The sequence below is a fragment of the Mus caroli genome, chromosome 18 (assembly GCF_900094665.2).
Source record: "Mus caroli chromosome 18, CAROLI_EIJ_v1.1, whole genome shotgun sequence".
Lineage (NCBI taxonomy): Eukaryota > Metazoa > Chordata > Mammalia > Rodentia > Muridae > Mus > Mus caroli.
Window position 1 is genome coordinate 11,536,999 of NC_034587.1, and position 26,168 is coordinate 11,563,166.

At 43.4% G+C, this 26,168-nt stretch overlaps 1 protein-coding gene across 4 annotated transcripts in view; it reads right to left on the reverse strand.

Annotated features, from left to right (window-relative positions):
- The window catches only part of Kctd1 (potassium channel tetramerization domain containing 1), a 183,752-nt gene that overhangs the window by 18,531 nt on the left and 139,053 nt on the right, over positions 1–26,168 (reverse strand). For all 4 annotated transcript variants that reach the window (XM_021150844.2, XM_021150845.2, XM_029472154.1 and 1 more), the window contains exon 2: positions 22,240–22,418. In XM_021150844.2, coding sequence (XP_021006503.1) covers positions 22,240–22,418 — 179 coding nt within the window. The remainder of the gene's footprint in view (positions 1–22,239; positions 22,419–26,168) is intronic.

The window sequence follows — 26,168 nt, forward strand, 5'->3', positions numbered from 1 at the left end:
TTCTCACTAACAGTATAGCTATGCGTACTGCTCGATTTTCTTAAACACCTTTTCTCCCTGATATCATAATATGCCTGTCTCAGTTTTGGAGTTTTAGAATATTATTTATTGCTATAAAAATTATTTTGAAATAACAGATCATCTAATCATACATTGAAATGTGACAAAGAATCAAGTGCTCCACCCCTTAAACATGATAAGCCATATTTTCCTTTCCTCTGATGTCAGTCATGTGAATTTTTGTTTCACTTACAATATTTCAAAGGTAATTCTAAAACTCATATCCTACTCAAAGGTGGATCAAAGGAAGCCAGAGGAGGGCTGCACTTCTCAGACATGGTACATTTTCTTTGTTTTCTCTGAGCTTTCCATGGGCTGTACTGATTATTTGGGGCGGAGATTACAGTCACCCTGGGACTCTTTCACTGTCTGTCATTTCTCATGGACACATCAAGCAAACAAACCCACGGAGTCTCTTCCATGCAGGCTTTCCAGGACAGCCTGCTGCAGGGCGGGATAGAAGGAGACTTGTCTGCCTCTTATTGGACCATTTAACTCTTCACTTAGTAAGATGATAAAGGCATGCATGACGGGGAAAGAAGGGAGGCCGTATTACCCAAGTGCTTTCGGGAGTCTTTCTCTGTCCTCAGCACCTTCACATGTAATACATACACTCTGCTCCTCTTAATGATGAAGATACCTGCTTGAGAGGATGAGGAACCGGCCTGACTCGTTAAGTATCGATGGGGTGGGAGGGTGGTTGCCTGCTGCTAGGAAAGGTGGCTTCCTCACACCCGTGAGAAGCAGGCATTGCTCCTGAGCAATGGATGTTTTGGGTTTGTTAAACAAGAACTTTATAGTAATGAAGTTTAAGCACCTACACTGATTAATTTAGGGGTGTGAAATAAATCAGCATCGACGTTTTCATCAGTTTACTCAGCGGAGATGAAAAGTGTTTTGTTTTAGTTTAGCTCTAGTGGTCTTGCATACCAACTTCCAAGCCTGCACAGGAAGAGCACAGACCCAGGATGGGTCACCCGTATGTGAGCACCGAGAGGAGCAGATGGAGCTGTTCCCTCCTATATGAGGAGAGTGCAATAGGCTATGGCTTGCTTGGCCAGCCACTCATGGCCTTCCTGGTATCTCCACTTCTTTTTTTACAAAATTATCTCATTTTTAAAAATAAGCTTTTATTTCCTCCTAGTTGATGAGAAAAACCCAGTAAGTCATGGTGAACTCAGAAAGTACACAGTAGCTGAGATAGTCTAAGAGAGTTAACATTTCTATACTTATTAACTTATTAAAAACTTATTAATAAATATAGGAATATATATGTAATTATCTATCTACTAATTTACTATGCTCTACCCAAGAAAGAAAGGGGCACCATTGGCTTTTGACCTCTGCAAATTAGGAAAAAAGTGTTCCTGAAATAGCTTTTAGGGTATAAAAACCAAAACCAACGAAAACAGGAAATGTAGCACAAAGTCAACAAAAGGTATCATGGGAAGATGAGAAATTAAAAAGAGAGAGAGAGAGAGGAAAGAAAAGCTGAGCAGCCCAGCCCAGCCCAGCCCAGCCCCAGCAGAATCTGAAAGCCTCATGGCCTTAGGCAAGATCATGGGCAGTGAGAAGTCTTTAGGGAGAAACAGGAGGGACTGACCACTACAGCAGAAGTGGAAAGCCAGCCAGGGCTGCAAGGGGCAAGAAGACCCAAGTCAAGCATCAAGGCTCTCATCCTTAAAGTTACCCACCTTCGCCTCGCCCCTGCCCTCCCCTCTCCTCCCCGCCCTCCTCCCCACCAATGGCCAAGTCACCTGCTACTGGCCTCTGAACCTTTATCCAGATCTATGATCATGAATGTGGAGGAGCACTGGGCAACCGGAACCGGAAGGGAATAGGACCGCTACTGGGACGGACCAAGTAGGGTAGGACTGCCCCCAAGCAATGGGAACTAGCAAGGGCCAGGCTGATGGCCATGCTCCCAGGAGTCCAGGGGCAAAGAAGAGCAGGAACCCTTGGGTGGCGGAAGGTAATGGGAAAATAAGGGCTGTTTAGGGCAGAAAGGGCTGTGGAGAAAGGGTTAGGACTGTGGAAAGAATGTGAGAGGATTATAAGAGTCATGGACACACATTCCTGCGCAAGGTGAAAGCCGTCGTGAGAGGAACTTGGTTCCTTATCTCAGCACGAATGTTACAAGTGAAAGAGCGCAGTGCTTTACTTTCTGCAGCCTTAAAGGAGGGGCGACTGTGAAGAAACAGCAGAAGGGGCGGGCGGGAAGGAGGTGCCAACAACCCGAGCGATGTCGGCTTCTGGTGGATTTGCAGATCGGGGAGATTGTGCTGTGGAAAAGTATTGTTTGACTAACTAAATAAAGCGGGAACTGACAGGGCCATATTTCTCACAGACATATGAATGGAGTTACAAATCACCCTGCAGTGCTGTGTAAACGTTGCTGCTTGGAAACTATGTGGGACTGATTACAGTGTACAGACCTCGGAGAACATTCCTGGTTTCCAACTGACCAAGACCAAGCCGGCTCCAGATGATATATGGCTGGAGGTTTCTTTCTCTCTCTTTTTAAAATATAAATCCTGTGAACCAAACGGTAATGCTGAGAAAGGCTTCCACAATGTTTTAAAGGTGAATAACTATTTTAACTAGTATGTAATGTCTTCCTTAAAAAATAAATTTATTTTGGATAGTTTCAATGTCACACGAAAGCAGACAGAATAATATAATGAATCCCGTAAGTGAAGACACTGGCATGGGGTTTCAAACCCTATCAGTTCTTAATTAATCTTGCTCCATGGCTACCTTCCTGCCTCACTGACCCTTACTGGGAGTTTTGAAGTAAATCTCAAACATCTTATCATTTTATCTGAATATTTCATTAATTGCTAACATTATACAGGTCTGCTAAAATAGGAAGTCAATAATGTTGAATATTATTTTTCTTATGAGCATTGTGGATTCCTCTTGCCTACTGCTCAGGGCAGAGACCTACTGTGGAAACCAGGCTCCTTTGGGTGAAAAGTCAGTCTGGTTTCCTGCTATGATGGGTTTCCCTTTTACCCAGGAAAGCTGTGTCCCACACAGTGTGCATATGAATATGAAAGGGCTGACATCTGATTCACCTGGCTCTGCACGGGTCAGTCATTAAGACCAATTTCTTCTGTAGTCATTCATATGTAGGACCTGGTTTCTGTAATTTACTGATTCAGTTTCTCAAGAATTTTCCCTTCCTTCATTTTGTGTAATCGTTTAGTTATTCATTCAATATCCGCTGAGCCTGACTGTACCAGTAACAGGTCTAGGGGTGTGGGAGGGTGTGACTAAGACACACTCCTTGCTTTTGTGGAATTTAATAGTCTGTGAGGCTGGAAGCATGGTCAAATGCAGCATGACCAAATAAATCACTCACTGTGTGTGGAGTGGATAGTAGGGATAGAAAGGAGGAGTACCTGACCCATTAAACTCAACTGTGGGTTATCAGGGAAGAAAGAAAAGACTCGCTGGAGCCCTGATGGCGGAGGAGGTTAGTCAAGTACAGGACTAGGAGGGAGGGTAGGAGAGGGCCCAGGAGGGAGGGTAGAAGAGGGCACAGGAGGGAGAGTAGGAGAGGGTACAGGAGGGAGGGTAGGAGAGGGCCCAGGAGATAGAACTAGAAAGGCTTGAAGCTGGGAAAAGCTTCCTGTGTGACTTGTGTGTTGAATCAGGCTGACTGAAAAATGAGGCCGAAGCAGCAGTGAAGAGCCTGGTGCATCAGGAGATCTGTTTGGAGGGGGGTGGTACGGATGACAGATTTTTCTCTAGGGAATCTCAAGGGAAAGGGCAAACTTAGACAGGAGACAGAAGTGACACACCACACTTGAAGCCGTATCTCCTCACAGCCAGAGCTCATCCAAACTGTGTCCTGTGCCTGCTTTTCACCATGTACTGTGAATGGTGAGGTGGCTCTCAGTCCCGGCTGACAAGGAAAATCCCTGGGAACCTTTAAAAAACGATCTCAGCCCCCCCCCCCCCCCCGTTATTCTGATTCAGTTAGGAAAAGGTCTAAACAGCTGGAGGTTTTAAAGCTTTCCACGTTTGTGTGTTCATCTGTTTGTGAGACAGGATTTCACCATGTACTCCAGGCTGGCCTCGAACTCACAGAGACCTATCTGCCTATCTCTGCCTCCCCTCCCAAGTGCTGGGGTTAAAGGTCTATGCCACCACAACCACAGTGGGCAACCTGGAACTTTTTCTGATCTTCTTTCCCTTCCTTCTTCCACCTCCCAAATGCTAGGATTACAGGTGTACACGCCACAGCTGGCCTCACTGAGCTGAGAGTGTCAAAGAGGAGGGGCAGAGATTAGAGAGCATGCTCAAGTCCCACACAACTGGAATGCTTTCAGTTAGTTCTCTTATTATCTGAAGTCATCAGAACCCTCCCTCAAATAGCTGACCACACTTTCAGAAATGAAAAACTTGACCCAGTTCAACCTCTTGTTTTATAAATATAGCAATAATCATAAATGTAATATAATATGCTAACATCAGGGAGATAAGCGCAGATGAGCAGAAGAGATGATGACATGTGACCAAAGGATTCCTTCCTCCCTTCTCTGCTGAGATTATAGAGGAAGTAAAGGGAGCAGACAAAGAGACCTGCTGCCTTGCTAATGGATATGACGGAAACAGTGTCATGACTCCATGACACCTTCTCTACTGTGATGGGCTATATGCTTGAAACTGTGACCAATATAAGTCCATCCTCAAGGAAGGAAGGAACGGAGGGAGGGAGGGAAAAACCCTAAATGATCATAAACAGCATTTAATTTCAAGCAAATAAAATGTTGTTTATGATCATCCAGGGTTCTGGAATAATTCTTTACTGTTTCCAGTCTTGGGAAATTTCATGTTTTATGACTACAAATAAAAATGGATTTAGATCTTGTTATAGAAATGGATAGAAGTAATTTAAGGGAAAAAAGAAAATAATTTAAGCAAAAAACAAAGCAAATTGTGTGTACTTGTAGGAAGCTGTGCTTCCGGTACCTGTCCCCTGGGGCAGCACCATTTCCTTACATGATATATGGAGACAGTAGAGGGAGAATGAAAGGAACGTTAAAACTGCAAACAACAGGGTATGTGGCTGCCTACACAGGAGCTCAGCACTTTGGAGAATCTGTCCTAAAACTCATGGCTCAGGGAGATCAAGGCCACAGAGACACTACCTAATCTACAGGGAGTTTTAAATGCTTTCATTATTGTGTTCGCATGCATGTGTGTGCCTAAGTGTCCTCATTTGCAAACCAGGGATGCTAGTACAAGGCCCATGCTGGGGTTGTTCTCAGTTGTTCCTCACCTCACCTCTTAGACAAGGTCTCTCACGGGAGCTTGGGCTGACTAACTGGCTGGCTGCGGAGCAGGCTCTAGGCACCTGGCTGTCTTTACTCCCAGAGATAGTATACAGGCGTTCCCCACCACACAGCTTTGCATGTGCATGCTAAGGCTGAGTTCAGGTCCCCATGTTTGCACATCATGTACTTCACACTGAGCCCTCTTCCCAGCACGTCAGGGAGCTTTGGTTTGTCTGTTGTTTTAACTGTAGAACTGGGATCCTATCAGGCAGTGAATTCTTATAGGGAACACATGTCCATGCAATAAAACGTTCCCTGTTCCCTGTGGGGCACATGGTATCAACTCTACACAACTCTATGAGCTCCCTACTCTGCAGGCGAGGACACTGCAGCAAGCTGATAAATGATGCCAGAACTCCCACAAGGCCACAGGCCCGGCTCAGACCTTCTCCTCTACTGCCCAATGGTCATTTGTCTCTCTATAAAGCACCATGCCTTCCTGTCACAAGCTTGGCAGCTGCTGGCAGATATTCATCCTTAGATTAGGTGTTGTGCCCCCAATCAGAAATCTTTCTGTCTCAGGATCAGGCTGAATTGGAAGACAAACTTTGAGATTACTTGTGCTTACTCCTGGTTCAAGCAGCTTTTCAATGGTTTCTAGAACAAATGGCTATTTTTCTCAGATGAGCCCAGGACGAAATCATCTCGCCTTTTCCTGGAGCCCAGCTGGGTATTTTCAGTGAACACAGTCTGTTTAGGTTTTTGTCTTGCTTTCTATATGAGCAGGCAAGCATGAACACATGCGCACGAGCCTGCCTCCACAGCCACCCTGCCTCCTTCCAGCAGTCTCTTCTATATTTAGAGGTATTTTTGACACACTCCTTAGGCTTTTTTCTTGATTTAAGAACTCTAGAATATGTTTTCCACTTTACAGTAATAATCCCCATTTAGAGGGGAAAATGCTCTAATAGCTAACATTTATTGAGAGTGTGTTCAACACCCTGCTGGAATTTTACAGATTATCTGCTTGAATTCTCATGGTGGTAATATTAAGTATTAAAAAAATGCCTAATACAAAGAACATTTGATTGTAGCAATGAAGAAACTGAGTCTTAGCACCATTAAGTAGCCTGCTGAGAATGCGAAGCTAGTGGGCTCTGCTGTCCCTGAGACTGGGAGCCTGTCTGCCTTTGAACTGGCCCAAGCCCCTTCAGTGCCAAAATCATTCAAGCACACTAAAATATCAAGGGGCGTGGGTGGGGTGGATACATATCAGTGCTTGAGTCCTTGCCCCATATCTGCAAGGTCCAGGGTTCTTCAGTTCTCAGCACCACAAACAAACAAAAGACAAAAGCAGAAATCACTTACAAGATGTGGGAATCTGTCCAGCATCTGTCCCTGTCTCAGAACCTCAGCTTCTTCCCTGTCCCTCTGACCATCTTGTAGTTGTGTTTTTTTTTTTTCTGTTCCCCTCCCTCCCTCCCTCCCTCCCTCCCTTCCTTCCTTTATATCTTCCTTTCTCCAGCTCTCCATTTCTCCCTCCCCTCTGCTCTTTCTTATGATGTCAAATCTTCAAACCCAGTATGTACTGCACACTAGCCAAGCAATCTAGCATGACACTACCTCCCCAGGCCCTCCCATTTCGTATGACTGGACACATTGCATGTATTCTGGATAAATCTAACCGTGCGAGATTTCTACCCTTACTCCTGGGCAAACCTGACTGTCTGATTATAGAATGTGGTGCACCATTCCTGAGTCTTCCCCGTGTCTAGCAGATCCCTGGGTCTGCCCCTGGCCCCCTCAGCCTCACACTTGTGACCATCAGTGAGGCTAGGCTGGCGAGTGCAGTGTGCCCACGCTTCCTTTGTTGCTTCACTATTCCAGATGGTTGGAAATCACTGACAATATGTTACAGTCATTGCTTCACACAAATGCGCATCATATTGATCATCTGAGAGGACGATGGCCAAGCCAGCATTTCTATTTCCAACTTAACAGTTTTCCCCACTTGTGATCATGCCAGCAAAACAGTGGCTTATAATGAAATATTTAAATCTTTTGCTTAGTGTGTTTAAGTGAAAATCCTAGAAGCTTAACAGAGTTTAATGAAAAGAACAAGAAACTGACAAGAAACCTGCTTAATGCTTTTTTAACATCCTCAGAAAGATGGACAGAATAGCTGAAGCTACCTCAGCTTGTTTGTAGTGTTTTCTAACTCTCATGTTCAGAGACATAAATGCACAAATACCACACATGTACACAAATGCATGCACAGCATACATGCTGCACACATACACAAATACATATACAACACACATATTATAAATTTACACATACCATATGCATAAATATCACACACATACAAAAATGCATGCATATTCACATGTATTCATGCCACACACACATACACAAATAAACACACCACACCATACTACATATACATAAATGCATACATATGGATATGCATACTTGTCATAAATATATACAAATGCACATACACACATGCATATATGCCATGTATATACACATGCACATGTATACATCCATACATACCACACACATATACAAATGAATGCATAAATGCACACATATCCCAAACAAACAAATTCACACATATGGACTAATGCACTTACACACACAGGAGCACACACATGCACATATACACACATCCACTGTCTTAGTTAAGGTTACTGTTGTGGGGATGAAACTCCATGACCGAAGCAACTTGGGAAGGAAAGGATTTATTTTGCTTACACATATCCCTGTACATCATCAGAGGACATCAGGACAGGAACTCAAACAGGGCAGGAACCTGGAAGCAGGAGCTGATGCCATGGAAGGGTACTGCTTACTGGCTTGCTTCCTATGGCTTGCTCAGCCTGCTTTCTTATTGTACCCAGGAAAACTAGCCCCAGGGATGCTCCATCCACAATGGATGAATTGAAAAAAATGCCTTATAGCTGGATTTTATGGAGGCATTTTATCAATTGAAGTTCTCTTCAGAGAACTCTAGCCTGCGTCAAGTTGACATAAAACTATCCAGCGCACACACAAATGCATGCACATTCACAACTTCATGATTACTATCATTCAAAAGTTTTACAGCAAAAGTCTCATTCAAATATCAAAAGGTGGTTGAATGAATGGAAGTGAATTCATTCTGTGATTGTATGACTTTAGAGTGATGGAGAAGTTTTAAAACTCATCCAGAAACCGACTTCCCAATGACACCACCCTGGGGGTGAGAGTCCTGCCTCCTTAGAGAGAGAAGAGCTGAATGCAAATTCATACCGCAGAGTCAGTAGCACACAGGCATGTTTAAGGGTGCACTGAACATCCTTGTCACCCAGTGGCCTTCTCAGGATGTCCAACTGCTTTCTCAGGTCTCTGCGGGATGTGCCTGTTTGGCTGTACACTCTGAAGCTTTCTATTTCTAGATTATGTTGTACATATCTATGTAGTTACCAACTCCAAGTGTCATGTGAAAATAAAATGTGACCTGTAGACCTAGGCACGGTGGCTTATTCTGTAAGCTCATAATTTAAAGGCACGTTAAAGCACATCTTACTGTTGTGTGCTTGGGAGACACCCATGAAGGCTGCTAACAGTTCTCTGCCTTTGGCAACAGTAGGGCCAACAGCTAGAGGTGTCTGTCCTGGGCTGTCACCCCCTCCTGCTGGGCCTACACTTGGTTTACATAATTCAAGAATTCCCCCAGAGGTACCACGCCAGTCATTCAGCACACTGGACAACTGCTGTATCTCTGGCTATTTCTCCCTAAACCATCCAAAAAACAAAAATTCAGAACCAGGCCCCCACCTGCTGATGAGCTGCAGAAGTAAATGTTTCTAGCAAGGACCACGACCTTGTCATTTCCCCTTTCCTGCTCCAAGTGCTCATACACAGGGGTGACAGTGCCAGGCAGTTGATATGATGGCTTCGCTTGACTTGTTCTTCCACCTCCCTCTGCAGATGTCTCAATGAGAAAGAAGCAAGTGCCTCTAACAAGCTGGGGACTTCTGAGACACGTGAGCTCCTCCCTAGTCCACCTACACACTGTGTTCTTGGGAGGAAAGCCACTGCTCTTCTGTCCAGCTTTCTCACTGTCATTGACACCTCACTGGGGCGGAGAAAGGAATGTGCTTTATTCCAACAGTTCCATGAGTTTACTTGGTTGTTATGACTTTTAGTCCAATAACTTAATTCATCTAATAATTCTCTTTCTGAATTCCCTCTTATATCAGCTCATTCCTTAGATGGTAAATTATCAAAATGTTGAGGTTTTGGTGAGGCCTCTTCCCTAAAATGCTTAAGATTATAGATTAATAGGCCAGTCTTACAGTATTCCTTAAAGACAGACCTAGAGGAAAGGAAGGGAGGGGTCATCTAGGCATGTAACTCACTTGGTGGAATGCTTGCATAGCATTTCTAAGGGTATAGGTTCTATCCATAGCCCCCTATCACACCTGTACGTTTAACATTCAGGTAGAGACACGAGATTGGGGGTGGGTGGGGTTCTTTTTTTCTTTTTCTGTAGATTGAGCTATTTAGAGACCAGGAGAGTTTCAGTTTTTCTGTAGATTGAGCTATTTTGAGACCAGGAGAGTTTCCATTTTTGGATAAGCTCAGAAGTCCTTGGGGCCTGCTAGGTTGTTTTTCAAAGATCAATTTCAGTATGGGGGTGGGTGCCCAGAGCTCAGTGAGGCTGGGGGTGGATCCTTGAGCTCACTAAGTTCAAATAAAACACAAGCAAGAGTGAGCTCTGGTTCCCTTCCTGTGATTGATTAAAACCCTCCCAATCCGCATTCTTTGCCACTGTTTAAAAGTTAGAGTCCACTGTGAGACACTCAACTGAGCATTTCAACATAAAGAATCAAAAGAGATCCTAAAGTACACTGCTATTTCCAAGCCATTTGACATTGGCTTTTATTAGCTGCCTGAAATCACTGTTCAGGGCCAGTGTCACTTCTGGGGACATGGTATTGAGGTTTTGTTTTGTGTCAGTGTGTATGTATGTTCATGTGTTCATGGATATGTGTGTGGTGTGCACATGGAGGTCAGAAGACAACCTTGGGTGTTAGTCCTCAAGTTTGAGACAGGCTCTCTTTTTTGTTATCTGCTGCTCTGAATGCCAGGGCAGCCGGATGGACAGCCTCCCGGACTCTCCTCTCTGTGCTTGCCATCTCAGGTAGAAGCACTGAGATTAAGGGACAAATGACCTGATGTTTTCAAGTGAGTTCTGGGGGCTCAGATTCAGGGCCTCATGCTTGCACACAAAAGCATTCTACACACAGAGCCTTGTCCCCAGTCCCTTCACAGACCAGATGTGGTCAGCTGATGATATTCAACAACTCACTTCTTCTGCCTTCAGATTGAGGGGTTTAGGATGACATCAGAACTACACTCAAGAATAAGGCTGTGTGGTGAATAATTCTTACATTCAAAGGTTCCCATATAACAAAAGGGTAGTTGGGTTTTGGAAATTCATGTAAATACTTATTTTTAATTTCAATTATGTGTGTATGTGATGATATGTATGTGAAAGAGTGGAGTATGTACATGCATGCCACAGCTAGCATGTGAGGTCAGAGGACAACTTAAAATTGTTCTTCTTTATTCTTGAGAGTTTCATATATGAATACAATAAAATATATATTGAATTTCTCTCCTCCAGTTCTGCCTCATTTCCACAACATGTCCTCTCCCCAACTTTATCCTATCTATCTATCTATCTATCTATCTATCTATCTATCTATCTATCTAATAGATATAGAATATGTATATATATAATATAGTTATATAGAGAATATGAATATATATGTGTATAGTATATAGTATATATACATACATATATACATACATATATACACACATATATACACATACACACATACATATACATGTGTACACATACATATATACACATATATGTACACACATATATACACATATATGTATACACACATACATATATCAAGTCCAGTTAGTGTTCCCATGTGTGTACTGGTATTGGACTGTCCACTGGAACATGGGAACATGGTAATCCTATCAGTAGCTATATCCTTAGGAAAGAGTGGTTCTCCATCTGTCTGTCAACTGCCAGCATCTGGAGGACAACTTGTGGGAGTCAGGTCTCTCCTGTTGACAGTTCTGTGCATTCCACCCTGCCACCACACTTGCATAGCTTCTAGTCACCGAGCCACCTCACTGTCCTGAATGTTTCATATTGCCTGGGATTTTTAAAAGCCATACACTGTCTGCACATTCACATGTGTGACTAGAAGAAACAATAGGGTTTGTAAAATAAACGACAGTCCCTAAGAAGCAATATCTGCAATCTGTGGGCTGAGCTGCAGGCGAATTTCTGAGTTCGAGGCCAGCCTGGTCTACAAAGTGAGTTCCAGGACAGCCAGGGCTATACAGAGAAACTCTGTCTTGAAAAACAAACAAACAAACAAACAAATAAATAAATAAATAAATAAATAAATAAAATAAATAAAAATAGTGAGATGGGTCATTTTCCCCTAAACTAGCCTTGTAAGAAATCAACCAAATGAATTAATTTTTAAACCAATGAATAGATCAGGCATTTGTTACGATTTTTTGTCTGATGAGAAGAAACATGAAAAGATTGAAAACAGTAAAAACAACCTTGGCATTCTCGGTGATACTATTCATCAAAAATGACAGCCGAGCACTGCTTTTGTCCCACGCAGCATGATTCATGGCATAATCAGCTAGAAAAGCCTGCTTTCACCAGACTTTATGTAGCCACACCATAGAATGCACAGCACCAGCCTGTGGACACTTAGACGTCTCTCTGTCCCCATACATGAGGTGCCCAAACTCCGAGAGACTCGAGGATTTCAGGAGTACGTGTTAAGACTGAAGAGTCTGAGTGAGGAGCTGCTGAGCTGGTAAATCATTTGACTTGGGAGAACCCAAGTTCCATTGCAGAGCCCACATCCAAGCTGGGCACTGCAGCACAGATCTCCAATTACAGCGCTGGGATTGGAAGAGATATGAGGATCTAAGGGGCTTGCTGGCCAGCCAGTTGAGCCAAATTAGCAAGCTTCAGGCTCAGCAAGAGACCCTGTCAAAAAGGGCCTGAGGCTAGATAGGACCCTATGGGACACCTACTACCATTGTTGTGGTAAATGAACAGAGTCATAAAATGGCCCCTCGTGACACTGTCATCACATAGATGAGGGCGCCACTCAAGCTTATCAGAGAAGTTTCCTCTTGCAGTAAATGGTTATTAACACAGGAACCCATAACTGTACAGAGAGGAAGTAACTTTAGCATGCTCAGGCCTAAATGGGATGTCTACATCATAGGTGCCCAAAAGGCTCAGGGATCTATGAGGAAGAGGGGGTAAGAAGATTATCAGAGCTGCAGATGGTGGATGACTCTAAGGAAACCTTTCCAGACATGACAGGAAGGAAGATACAGAGACTGTGACCCCAGAAGACCTGCACAAGCTCAGGCCAGACAAAACCCCAGCATGCAGAAGTCCTGCTCTAACCAAGGGACACACAATTGTGCTGGAGATGAGAAAGTCAGTTCAGTGACATCATGCATCTCCCATGCTCCAGGGTGAGCCCCACGCCCAGGAGTAACCAGCCAGCACAACCTGGACTTCATGGTGTTTGTTTGTTTGTTTGTTTGTTTGTTTGTTTAGACAGAGATAGGAAGAAATAACATGACACTGGATGGGTAGGGACTTAGGGGAAGATCTGGTCTGGGAGGATTTGAAGGAGGAGAAAATATGGTCAAATGCATTGTATAAAATTCTCAAAGGATAAATAAAAATATTCAAAAATAACGTAGAAAGCCACTTAAAAAAAGACATCCAGTGTCAGCCTCTGGCATGTGCGCACACACACACACACAATACACACACATACACATACACACACATATACACACATATACACACACATACACACACATATACACACATATACACATACACACACACTTACACATACACACATACACACACACACATACACACACATACACACATACACACACATACACACACACATACACACATATACACACACATACACACACAAACATACACATACACACACACACACACACAATACACATACACACACATTAACCCACACATTAACCCACACTAACATCTACACACACACATACACATTAACCCACACTAACATGTGCACACACACGCACAAAAAGTCGAGGATTTCCCCTCCTCCCTAAGAACTACACAGTAAATGAGTAACAGAGCATGTCCAGAAATCTGTATCTCTGGAGATGGAAGAGGAGGAGGAGGAGGAGGAGGAGGCGGCATCAGTTAAAGGAAGTTAGGGGTCACCTGGCTGCTATTCTGGTTCCTTATTTTCTCCTGAAGAAAGTAAGCTTAGAAAATAATCCTTCTGGTTTGTGCCTTGAAGGAAAGAGGCTGTAAGTCCTTACTTCACAGCGCTGGGCTCCAAGGACACAAGGCTGGGACACAATCGAGAAGACCTTTGTGGAGATGGGTTTCTAACAGGAAGATGTCCATAAGAAGTTGAGTTCTTGGCAAATTAGGGTAGAATTAAAGTACTCAATATGACGTGCAGTTCAGCCTTGAATCGTTTCTTGTTGTTATTCCCAAGTGAGTCTAACATCGGGCACCAGCAGGTGTATACATGCAAGGAGTCTCTGCCTTCTTCCCAGATCCAACTGGGAAGAATGAGGACTAGGCTAAGGCTTTATTTGCTTCTACACACATTTATTTCAGCAACTTTTAATTCACTAGTTCAGTCAAAACCAAACCTAACTTTATGTGCAGAGATGGAAGAACATGATGGTCACAGAGGTGTTGTGGGTGATGGTGAGGAAGCTGCTTCACACCCAGGGCCTGCAGCTCAGGAGCCTGTGGGTTCCTGTCCACTGGGGCAATGGGGCAATGGGGGCAATATGGCGATCCCAATGTAGCGATGAAAAGATGCACCACAGGACACTGGAGACAAACAGACTCAGCATGCTAGCAAATTCTGCTTCCAAGTGTGAATTAAAATACATACTGGACTTTGAGTTAATTTTTTTTTTCAAATAGATGTTACTTGGGGTGAGGGGATAACTATTTAAAAATAAAATTATCTTTAGATTTAACATAGGAGGCAAGTTAATTCCCTAAAGGGTCTACTTACCCTGTGCAGTAATCTTTCCTCTTTTCTTTTCTTTTCTTTTCTTTTCTTTTCTTTTCTTTTCTTTTCTTTTCTTTTCTTTTCTTTTCTTTTCCTTTCCTTTCCTTTCTTTTCTCTTTTCTTTTCTTTCTTTCTTTCTTTCTTTCTTTCTTTCTTTCTTTCTTTCTTTCTTTCTTTCTTTTTTTTTTTTAAGNTTTCTTTCTTTCTTTCTTTCTTTCTTTCTTTCTTTCTTTCTTTCTTTCTTTCTTTTTTTTTTTTAAGGTAGTGTCTTAAACAGCCTAGGCTGGCTCAAACTCATTATATAGCAGACATAGTCATAAACTCCTGATCCTCCCTCCTCCACCTCACAAGTGCTGGGATTACAGGAGTGCTCCACTATGTCTAGCTATTGTTTTTCTCAGTGGTATTGAGCTGCTTAGTGAAATACTGCTTATGACTCATATTGGCTGCTTCTCTCTGCTACCTCTGCCTGATAAGCTACAGAAGCTGTTTGTTAAGAGAGGGAGGACTTTTATAGGTTAATTCTGGTGGAAGAGAAAACAAAATCACCCATCCAGGGAACACCAAAGGGTGACGAGGAGAGGTAGGTACCCTTGTGGTCTTTTCTCTACATTATACTTTAAGACAACACTTCCCAAGTCTGGCCACATTTAAAGCAAGGCCCGTCTTGCTCCCTGGTGGCAGAGGAATCCCGTAGCTGTACAGCACACCTTACTAAAGGATTATTCTCCCAGCACAAAATAAAAAAGCCAGGTTCATTGTTTAAACACAGAGGCTGTTCAACTTTTCATTCGTTCACCTGTGTCCCAGGAGAGAACTGTGGGAAAGCAGGACAGTGAAATAGAGAGGTGACAGATGAAGACCCCACCCCATCAGTCACCCCTGGGAAACTCCACGCTTCCAAAGTCATCGCAGCAGCAGTACGACCTTCCTTCCCTCTCTGCTGACACTCCACAGTGACCTAGCTTGGCACACTTCAGTGCAGGCACCAAATTGCTACCATGTGGATCAAAAGGCAGGGCATAACAAAACAGCTTAGTCACTAGTGTGCCCTAACTTTCTGGGTTGCTTGTTTTGTAGATAGATTCTCTCTATGCAGCCCACCCAGGCATGCCGCATCCAGGATCCTCCTGTCTCCCTTCCTGAGATATCAGAGTATAGAGATATGCTGCTGAGCCTGACTTCATGCAGTAATTCTGAAGAAAAGTTTGATGAACCATTTGGCAGATCAGATGCATCCTGTAACAGCATTTATTTGGGGGTGGGTGGGTGGGTGGTGTCTTTGAAACATGAGCTTACATGACAACACAGTGGGACTCATGTCTGGAATGACAGCATCAAAACTGGAAGCATGAAGATGGAAACGATGACATCACAGAATCCTCAGACTTAGCAGGATTCCAGAAATTCTAGGCCAGGATACAAGTGCACAGAAATGCAAACACTGACTTGACTGTCTTCAGAACATAGTCTTCAAAGATTCTTTTATTTTAAGGCTTTAAAAATGTATTTAAGCTGGGTAGTGGTGGCACACGCCTTTAATCCCAGCACTTGGGAGGCAGAGGGAGGTGGATTTCTGAGTTCGAGGCCAGCCTGGTCTACAGAGTGAGTTCCAGGACAGCCAGGGCTACACAGAGAAACCCTGTCTTGAAAAAACAAAACAAAACAAAACAAAACAAAAAGTGTATTTAAAATGATGTGTATAGGTATGTGTCTGTGTGTATATTTACATATGAGTTTGTGTGTCTGTGGAATAAAGAAGAGGGTGTGGACCCTCTGGAGTTTACGAATTACTCAGTACGATTCTAGGAACCAAACCCAGAGCCTCCGGAAGAGAAGGCACTCTTAACCACTGAGCAATCTGCCCGGTTCCATATTTTAGGTGGTTTTGTTTTGAGACAGGGTACAAATATATATAATGTAGGTGGCCTGGCATTCACAAGCCTGGCCTCTCTAATCCTCTCACAGTACACTAAGCTGGCTTCCCCCCTCAGTGAGTTGAGTCTGTGATGTCTACCATCATATATGAGCATGATGCCAGAAGACAGAACTCTGCTGGCAAGGGCACGTGCTTGCCTCCTCTAGCCTAAAGCTCTGAATGCAGACACCCTTTGGGTGGCCATAGGCGTCAACTCCAACGCTGTAAGAGGAGTCTCTTTTGAGTTGTGCAGTTACCTACATATCCCTGCATGCTTAGTAACTCAGCAACTATTTTAGAGATATCCATTTAGCATAATCTACTTATGTGGGAGTTAACTCATGTACTGGGTTTAAAATATACAAAAGCTCTGTCAAGCCGTCAGCTCAGAAGGCTCAAGGAACTAAAACTCGAGAGCTCCCTGCCAGACAGTGAACTATTTTCACTGAGACCCCTAGTTTATTACCACCCCACAGATTCTATTAATTATGTGGTTCAGCCCACTTCCCCACTTGAAAGAGTTCACATCTGAATAAGCATAAACAGAACACCACTAAAATTACTTTTGCTAGAAGGGACAGTGACGGATGCAAAAGACCCCACTTTGAACTCAGACAAGCTTTTCTTACAGTGATTGCTGCATGAATGTTCACCACACACATATGCCCAGAGCAAATCTTCAGGATGCCATGTCATTTGGCATGGAGCTTAATAAACAAATTATTGCAATATTTCAATCTTTCATTATCAGTGGTGTTAATAAAGTATCTTCAGTGTTTTTGGAGCCAGTCATAATCAGATCTGCCCTTCAAATCTGCACAGGCCAGAGAGAGAGCATCTACAAGTGTCTCCCATCAGATGCTCACACTGTCCAAATCAAGTGAGTAGAGCTGTACGGAAGATTCTGATTCCATCCACTTACTCCCCGCCCCCCTTTTTAAAGCGGTGCTACGTTTGATCAGCCATGCTGGGCAAGTCCCTACCTCTGAGCTACATTCCGGAGTCTCCCACTCCCTTGAAGTTTTGCTGTTGTTGTTGTTTTGAGACACAGTCTTGATAAGTTGCCCAGGCTGGGCTTGAACTCACAATCTTGCTGCCTCTGTTTCCCGAGTAGTGTAGCTCAGATTACAGGCCCGTACCACCAGGTCCAGCTAAAAATATTTGATGGCGGTATAGTTTTCTTGACCTTTCTTTGTTGTTGTCCCTTTATTTGAGAAAACAGACAGCGGACCCACAAGACCTAGTCTGTTGACTTCTGACAGCCCATCTTTACATATTCATGGCTGTCTACTATCCCTGTTCAGATTTGCTTCTGCTTTTTTGAAAGTGCATCCCTTTGTAAACCAGCTTAGCCTTGAATGCAATATGCTTCTACTTTAGCCTCCCAAGTGCTAGGGATTCAGTTTGAGCTGTTGGCCTTGGTCTTGTTTTTGGTTTATTTGTTTGTGGTTTGTTTTGTTTTTGCTTTTGCTTTGAATGTAATTGGTATAAAGTTAGTCTGGATTGGGAGCAGGTGTTCTTGTGGATTGGCGCCAAGCCGGAATCCCGGGTGGAGAGTCCCCGAGCTCTCCCTTCCTTTCTTGGTGAGTACTTGGACTCAGATTCACATCCCTCACAAGTGTTGTACCCCAAACTATGCACCCCCTCACATCTTCCACCTCACATCTTTTAAGGTCATTTGTTACTTACAAATCAGAATTTCTTTAACTAGAGGTCTTTGCTGTAATCCTTGAAGCCCCCCTTCCCTCAGGGCCACGACACCAGAAGAAACTAGAGAAGACTCAGGAGCTCTGAGAGGGTACAGAAGGGGCAGCCCGTCAGGGAGGCAAGGGTTCAAAGCACCCCAGAGTCTAGAGAATGTGTTCATGGGTAATGCAATTGGCCCGTCTGGGTTTATTGACAGATGGTTGACTAGGTTGTACATTTGTACAGAACTTAGAAGGGACACTTGAACACCTTTGGGGAAAATCACAAACAAGCATCCTTCCAAGTGTCTTTGACTGCTAAAATCTGAGGGTTGGTCCCTTTCTGAAGTTTCGTTGAGATGAATATTTAATTACTTAGGAAAGTGTCATGAGAACCAAGGAGGAGCAGAGCGACGCACACACCCAGTTGAACACTAAGCAAGCGTTATCTGACCAGCACGGTTTGCTTTAGGTTTAAAGCCATGGAATCAGAAGTTTCTTTGAAACTTGACATAAGCTTAATGCTCTATCTGGTTGGGAAGGAGGGAGGTAAAGCGGGGCATACACGAGAGTTCATGATACCAGAGACAAGGAAGGAGACCCCAGCATTACGTCAGGCTGTCTCCCAGCCGTGAAAAGGAAGTTCTGAGAATTTGGAAGACAGTGTGAGAGGAGCCAATTGCTGAGTGGCTGATCACTGTACATTAAACAAAGGACTATGATGTGCTTCCTATAATCATGTGCAATGAATAACCTTATAAAATGACATATTTGTACCTGATTTATATGAGAGAAGGCAGGTATTCAGCTATCGGATCCTACCAACCCATCAAATAACTGCCAGGCAGATGGCAGAGCCTACATGTAAACACAAATAATAACAAAGCAAATTACTTTTGCTCAGGCTGGAGGTGAGACTTAGGGATAGGATATGTGCCTGCCATGCACAACAGCCCATGCTTGACCTCTGAAATATCAAAAGGAAAAAAAAAAACTATTATTGTTGCTGTGATACTGTGGGCAAATGGTGACTGGAAGTGACAAGAAAACTGAGGATAGCATTCAACGAGTCTGCCTTTTGTTGATGGGAAAAAATTCAATTTTTGATGGATGAAAGTCTTAGGATGGGAAAGTGAGGTTTAACTCTTTCCATGAAAGCATATATTGCTAGTTTGGTGCTTTCATATAGGAAAGAAGGTGCATAAGCAATTTTACATTTTCTAATAGTCGCATGGGAAAAATAAAAATAAGAAAAATTTGTCTGAAATATATTTCTATTTAACTTAAAATATTATCATTCCAACATGAAAAGAAAGCAATATAAAAAATCAATTTTACATGGTTTTTTTGGTTTTATGTCTTAAAGTTTAATGTGTAATGTACGCCACAAGGGGGAAGGCGTCAATTTGGACTGTCCTTTCTTTGGGTGTTCAAAGCTGCACAGGGCAGCTGGCTACTGTAAGAGACCAAGCAGGGAGAGAGAGTAAAGAAACCTATGGGATTTGATCCACATTTCAGGATATGAATAATGAGAGTCAAAATTATGGACTGGAGGAATATTCATAGAAAGTTATACTTGAGAAGTCTCCAAATGAGACATTAACTGAAGTTCATTCCTAAACTATGTAATACCCACAGGAGGTGAGTGGAAAATTCCATGGGACATCAGCAGACTGAGAGAGTGGCTAACCTTTTGTCTTCTACAACTACCCAAAGGCCAAGTGGATCCAGAGCTCTCCAACCCAACAGCTCTCCAAAGGCTTGAACCTCACAGACCATTAGACACTGGCAATGCTCATGCATCTCCACTGACAAACACAGAAGAAAGCCAGCTGCTTAAGGCATAGGCTCGTGGTCCAGAAACCCATGCCCACGTGTTCCAAACGCCAGTACCTTGGCATGTACATCTACTCAAGTGTGTACACCTATATGTTCATGTATGTATGTGGGTCTTCAAAGAAGGCACATGAGTAAGGAGGACGAAAGTCAACCTTGGGTGCAATTCCTCAGGAGCTGGTTTTGGAGACAGGGTCTCTCATTGGCCCAGAGCTTGCCTGATGAGCTGGTTGGCCAGTGAGTCCTAAGGGTCCACCTATCTCTGCCTCCCTAGTGCTAGTGTTCCAGTTCCATTCTGTTGCTGTGATAAAATACTCTGACAAAAAGCAACTTAGAGGAGGAAAGAGTTTAGTTACCTCATATTTCTAGGCTACAACAAAACATTGAGGGAAGTCAAGGCAGAACTCAAGCATGAGCCTTAAATAGATATCATAGAGGATGCTGTTTGCTAGCTGGCTGATGCTTAGCTATCGTCTTACACCACCCAAAATACCTGCCTAGGGATGGTAATGGATACAGTGGGCTGGACTTTCTTATATAGATTATAATCAAGACAGTTCCTCACAAGCATGCCAATTTGATCTAGGCAATTCTGCAACACAAGTTCTCTCTTCCCAGGTGACTATGTCAAGGTGAGAATAAATACTAAGTAGACAACTGGGATCATAGGAATACCAGCTGTTTTACGTGAGTTCTGGGGACTGGACTCACACTTTTGTGGTCAACACCATACCAACTTAGCTATCCCCACAGTCCCCAAAGACCTCCTGAGTAAAAACATAATACCCCTACATGGAAAACTCCATATTATGTAAGTTTGTTTCATCCATAGAACTACTAAAAATATGATACAAATGATCTTCAGGACATGTATGTAAATTATATATATGAAAAATAAATGAATTTCAAGTTGAAACATGGGTTACCTTTCCCCATATAGCTCATTAGATATAGACAAATATTCTAAAATTTGAATATGTGCTAAATCAGAAATACTTCTGTACTATGTAGTTTGGACGTTAAGGCCCTCAAGCTGCATTAACATCTCCCTTATGTAAGAAGTTTAGAAAGCAAACCAAAGCAAAAGGCCACCTGACCAGGCCACTAACTTGCCCTACACTTAAGGACAGGATTTAGACCTTTGTATATATGCTGTACTTGACCCTGGATTTAACTCCTCATCTGAAGGTCCAGCACAATTTTCTGTAGTTGATGTTAGTATTAACAGAAGGATGGAAGGAATACAAACAGGAACTATTTTAAAAGAACAAGAATTATAGAGTCATATTCTTAAAACCTTTAGCCACTGTGACCATGTGACTCAGTGTCACCTTAGTGTTTTTAAGTCATGCCTGCCCTAACAGCTGACTGTCAGGATTACATCATTGTAGTTCCTTTGTGGATAGCATATAAACCTACATTTTAGTCATTTCATTTTTATCATGGAAATTAAACCTGGTTATCAAGAGAAACATTTTCCTACCTTTTTCATCCCAATTATCAAATTATTTTTATATAATACTAAATAGCCAAGAGAGATCTGAAAAACTAATACACCAGTCTCCATAACATTTTTACAGTAGCTATGATTTTTATTCAATCTTTTCTATTTAGGCTACACTCATTATTCTCTCTCTCTCTCTCTCTCTCTCTCTCTCTCTCTCTGTCTGTCTCTGTCTCTCTCTCCCACCCCTCTGTCAGACTCTGTCTGCCTGCCTGCCTATCTGTCTCTGTCTGTCTGTCTGTCTGTCTGTCTCTGTGTCTCTCTCTGTGTCTGTCTCTGTCTCTGTGTGTGTGTGTGTGTGTGTGTGTGTGTGTGTGTGTGTGTGCATGTGCTAGCCCATACATACCATGGTATACACATGGAACTTAGAGAACAACCCTCTGGATTCTCTCCTTCCACCATGACATGAGTTTGAACTGAGGCATTAGGTAGTAGTAGTAGTAGTATTTCACCCTGCTTGCATCATTTTTAAATTTTAGATTGGCTCTCTCTACAGTCCTGGCTAGCCTTGAACTCATCGTGTAGACCCAGCTTGCCTTGAATTCATGATCCTTCTCCCTTGGGGTCCTGAATAATGAAATTGCAGGCACGTAATGCCTAGCGCTCAGAACATGACATTTGGACATGTACTCCATGTCCCCGCTTGTAGAGACCAGGAATCCATGGCCCTGAGGAGCTTCTGTAGGTCACGTCCTACACTTGGCAGTGGCCAGTCCACACTGGTCTTCTGATCATCCCATGCATGCACTTCTGAGAATGACATCACTTTTGCAGTTACCTGGATTCGGGGTATTTGGTGAGGGTGGCCAGGCTGCTGGTGTACATGTGGCCGCCCACGTCGATGTGGACGGGTGCGTTGGATTTGGTGAGCTGCGCTGGAGTTGGAATGCCTTGGTTGTTCAGTGGCGATGCAGGGGATCGAGTGATCAGAGGTCTTGACATATTGGGCCGACTGTCCTACAGAGAGAGAAGCACATTTAGATGTGGGTTCTGTGGTGACTGGAACTGGAAACAGATCATAAGAAATGAGTGCATGCCAATGGTGATCAATTGCAGTAAAAATAACAGGTTCTCTCACTTTTGCTGTAACAATTTATTAGCAAAACAAATCCTGCAACAGAGAGAAAGAAAACTTCATGTGCTCAGGGTCCAATCCTGATGACTCTCAGGGCTTATTATACAAATGGATTTTCACAGTATACAAATAACAAGGGGCTTGCGGAAAAATTCTATTCATTTCACATGAAGAGATAATCAGTGCTTAAGACAAGACACACCCAAAAACGATATATGTGGTTTATACTTGTCTTTGAAAACTTTCTCATTGTTATGCACAAGGAACTGGGGCAGATCTTTCACCATGTGTGTTCTGTAAGATGTTTTCCTACAGTTCTAGTTTGTGAATCACTAAAGAGGATGCTGCACAGTTCTATCTGTCAGCTGCTCAAAGAGGCACCAGGGGTGTATCTGTCAATCAGATTCCCAGTTCTCTTCCTTGGGATCTGAGACTTTGGGATGCTTCAAACAACAGAACCCTCAAGTGTTAACTAAATATGTGCATGTGGATCACAGACAAGCTTCTTTGCTGTGTTCCTGACTTCTGAAGAGATCAGGTTACCTAGGTGAGGATGAGGCAGATGCTGCCACCACGATGTGTAGTCACAGCAGCTCTAAGTGTGACGTAAACAAACAGACCAGGATGAGGGCAGCATGTGGCTGCACAAGGACATGTTTAAGGAACTGCACTCCCAAGAACAGAGAGGAGGCCAGTTATCCTGGGATACAGCATAGATGCTTAAACACTGAGTAACTCCCAACCACAGGCAACTTACATCAAGATTCTGGCACTACACAAGGGTCAGCTATTTAGAGTCATCAATTTGATGACCTAATTGGTGATCAATTGAGGACAAAACTAAAAGAGCATTCTGTAAGGCTGACCACACACACACCCTCAAGTCTGTAATTTAGCCAGAGACTGTTTGCAAACATATTCACAATGGATGCCAAAATTGGTGCTGGACATACAAGAGGATTCTGGAAAAGTGGCTGATGGAGATTGCAGAAGGAAGTTGCTTAGTCTTAAGCTTAAAGTGCAACATGATAAAAATGTATATTTGCAAAATGTCATAGGTTTCTTAATTCTGGAACAGCTTGAGGTACTACCTGGAGCTGGTAGACCTCTTAGTGATGTGTTAAGCACAAGTCCAAGTAGACTTCGACCAGGTCTGCTTCCCCAGGCAGCCACTATGAACAGGGGGATGATGGCTCCTTTCACGAAACGTTTACCATCTGTGTGGTGCCCTTCTGCATGGTACATGAAACAGAGCCCAGAAACTGTCACTTGGAGAAAGTTCATTTTCAGCTCCTAAATCAGGTGGCAAATTCTTGGGTACTCACTGGAATATTCTTTACTGTATTCTTAAATAATGCAAAATAGAAATTAAGAACACAAAAGGGTGCTTGGAACACAGAAGGAAAAGGAGCTGAAAGAGTTATTAGGCAGAGGGAAAAAAACTAAACAAAATCGCAGATGGCAGAACACATTAAAGTTAAAAAGTGCCAGAAGTAGCAATTGCAGTTCCAGGAGACAGAAAACATACTTTACCCTTAAAAGTGATCAAGGCCCATGGAGATGCAGTAAATAAACCGCTAGCTGTGTAAGAATGAGGAATGCTGTTAGAGTTCATACAAGGCCTGGCCTGGTAGCACGATTCGGTAAGCCCGTGTTCCTACTGCCCACTGAAGAGAAGCAGGAGATGGCTAGGGAGATTTTGAGCGAGCTAGCCTGGTGTATGGACCAATCAACAAATAGCAGTATTACTATTGCTGCAATGAAACACCTTGACCAAAAGTAAGTTGGAAAGGAAAAGGTTTATTTGGCTTACGCACAGTCCATCACTGAAGGAAGTCAGGACAGGAACTCACACAGGGCAGGAACCTGAAGTCTGGCACTGACCCAGAGGCTATGGAAGAGTGCTGCTTACGGCTTGCTCTCCCTGGCTTTCTCAGCCTGCTTTCTTATAGAACACAGAGCCACCAGTCCACAAAGTGCAGAGCACCCCACCCCCATAAACTACTAATTAAAAAAAAAATGTTCTACAGCCTTGCCTGCAGCCCAATCTCATGGAGGCATTTTCTCAGAGGTTTCCTCCTCTCAAATGACTTCAGCTTGTGTCAATAAAACTATCCAGCCCAACTGATCCTGTGGTAACGTAACACCCTCACAGGTCACTGTTAAGCCACAACCTTTCTTGTTCCTGCTCATCCCCAAGATTGCATATTAATATTCATAACATTTTCAAACTTAAAAAGTTCCATAAACCATACACATTCAAACACTTAAAAAATTCACTCTCTTTTAAAAATCCAAGCTTTTTAATTGTGGGCCCCTGTAAAATAAAAATAAATAAAAAACAAGTTAAATATTTTTTATCTCAAGAGGGAAAAACCAGGGCACCATCACAATCAAAGCAAAATCAAATCCCAACTGTGTAAATAATTCAATGTCCAATGCCTGGGATCCACTCCTGATCTTCTGAACTCCTCTAAGGCTTGGGCCACCTCTCTGGCTCTTCAGTACATACAGCCTGTTCCGGGCTCTGGCTGGCTGCATGCACTCCACTGCTGCTGCTGATGGTGGTCATCCCATCATATCTCTACAATGCTGGGGTCTCTTGCTGCAACTAGGCTGCACTTTCACCAATAGCCTCTCCTAGGCTCTCCTCAGGGACCTCAGCCCTGGCAAACAGTGCCAGGCCTCAACTATTCTCCATGACCCCTTCATGCTTTCAAGTCCAGTTCCACCTGGGAGAATCTTTCATTACCAAGGTCAGCTGCCTATAGGAGGTAAAACCTTATCCACCTCTGGAACACAGCATCTGTGTGTGGCCCCGAGGAAATACTCCCCAAAATACTTCACAGCAATGATGGTCTCTTCTTAATCACAGCTGACTCTTCAGTCCCAGTTGACCAGCACCCATTGTTCCAGAAAAGCAAAGGTTTTACTATAGTGGTTCTGGTCTTGTGTTAATCATAGTTGATTCTTCAGCTCCAACTGAACAGATAATCGCAGATTCTTCACACAAAATGAACAGATAATCGCAGATTCTTCACACAAATGGCCTGATGGAGTCTTTGCTTCCCTCTGAACCTTCACAAGCCAGGCCTCCATCCTCTACAGTGATCTCAACATTCTTGTCTTCCAAGATCCTTCTTATCAGCTCTCTGAGCTCTCAACACTCAATGGCTCTTCTAGCCCAAAGTTCCAAAGTTCTTCCACAACCCTCCCCAAAACAACAATCGTCACGTCTGTCGCAGCAGTGATCTGATCCTAATTTCTGTCTTAGTGTTACAATTGCTATGATGCAGCACCGTGACCAAAGCAGGCTGAGGAGGACAGCATTTATTTGCTTTAGATTTCCACATTGTGGAGCACAGTACAGGAAATCCCAGCAGGAACCTGAGAGCAGGAACTGATGGAAGCTGTGGAGAAAGACTCCAGGGCCACCAGCCCAGGGGGCCCCACCCCCAATGGCTGGACCTTCCCAATTAATTACTAGTTAAGAACATACCTTGCAGGCTTGCCTGCAGCCCAATCTTCTCAGTTAAGGCTCTTCTTCTCCTATTCCTTTACCCTGTGTCCAGCTGACATAAACCTAGCCAGCAGAGGGACCCTGCCTCAAAGAAGGCTGAAGTCCCTAGTTG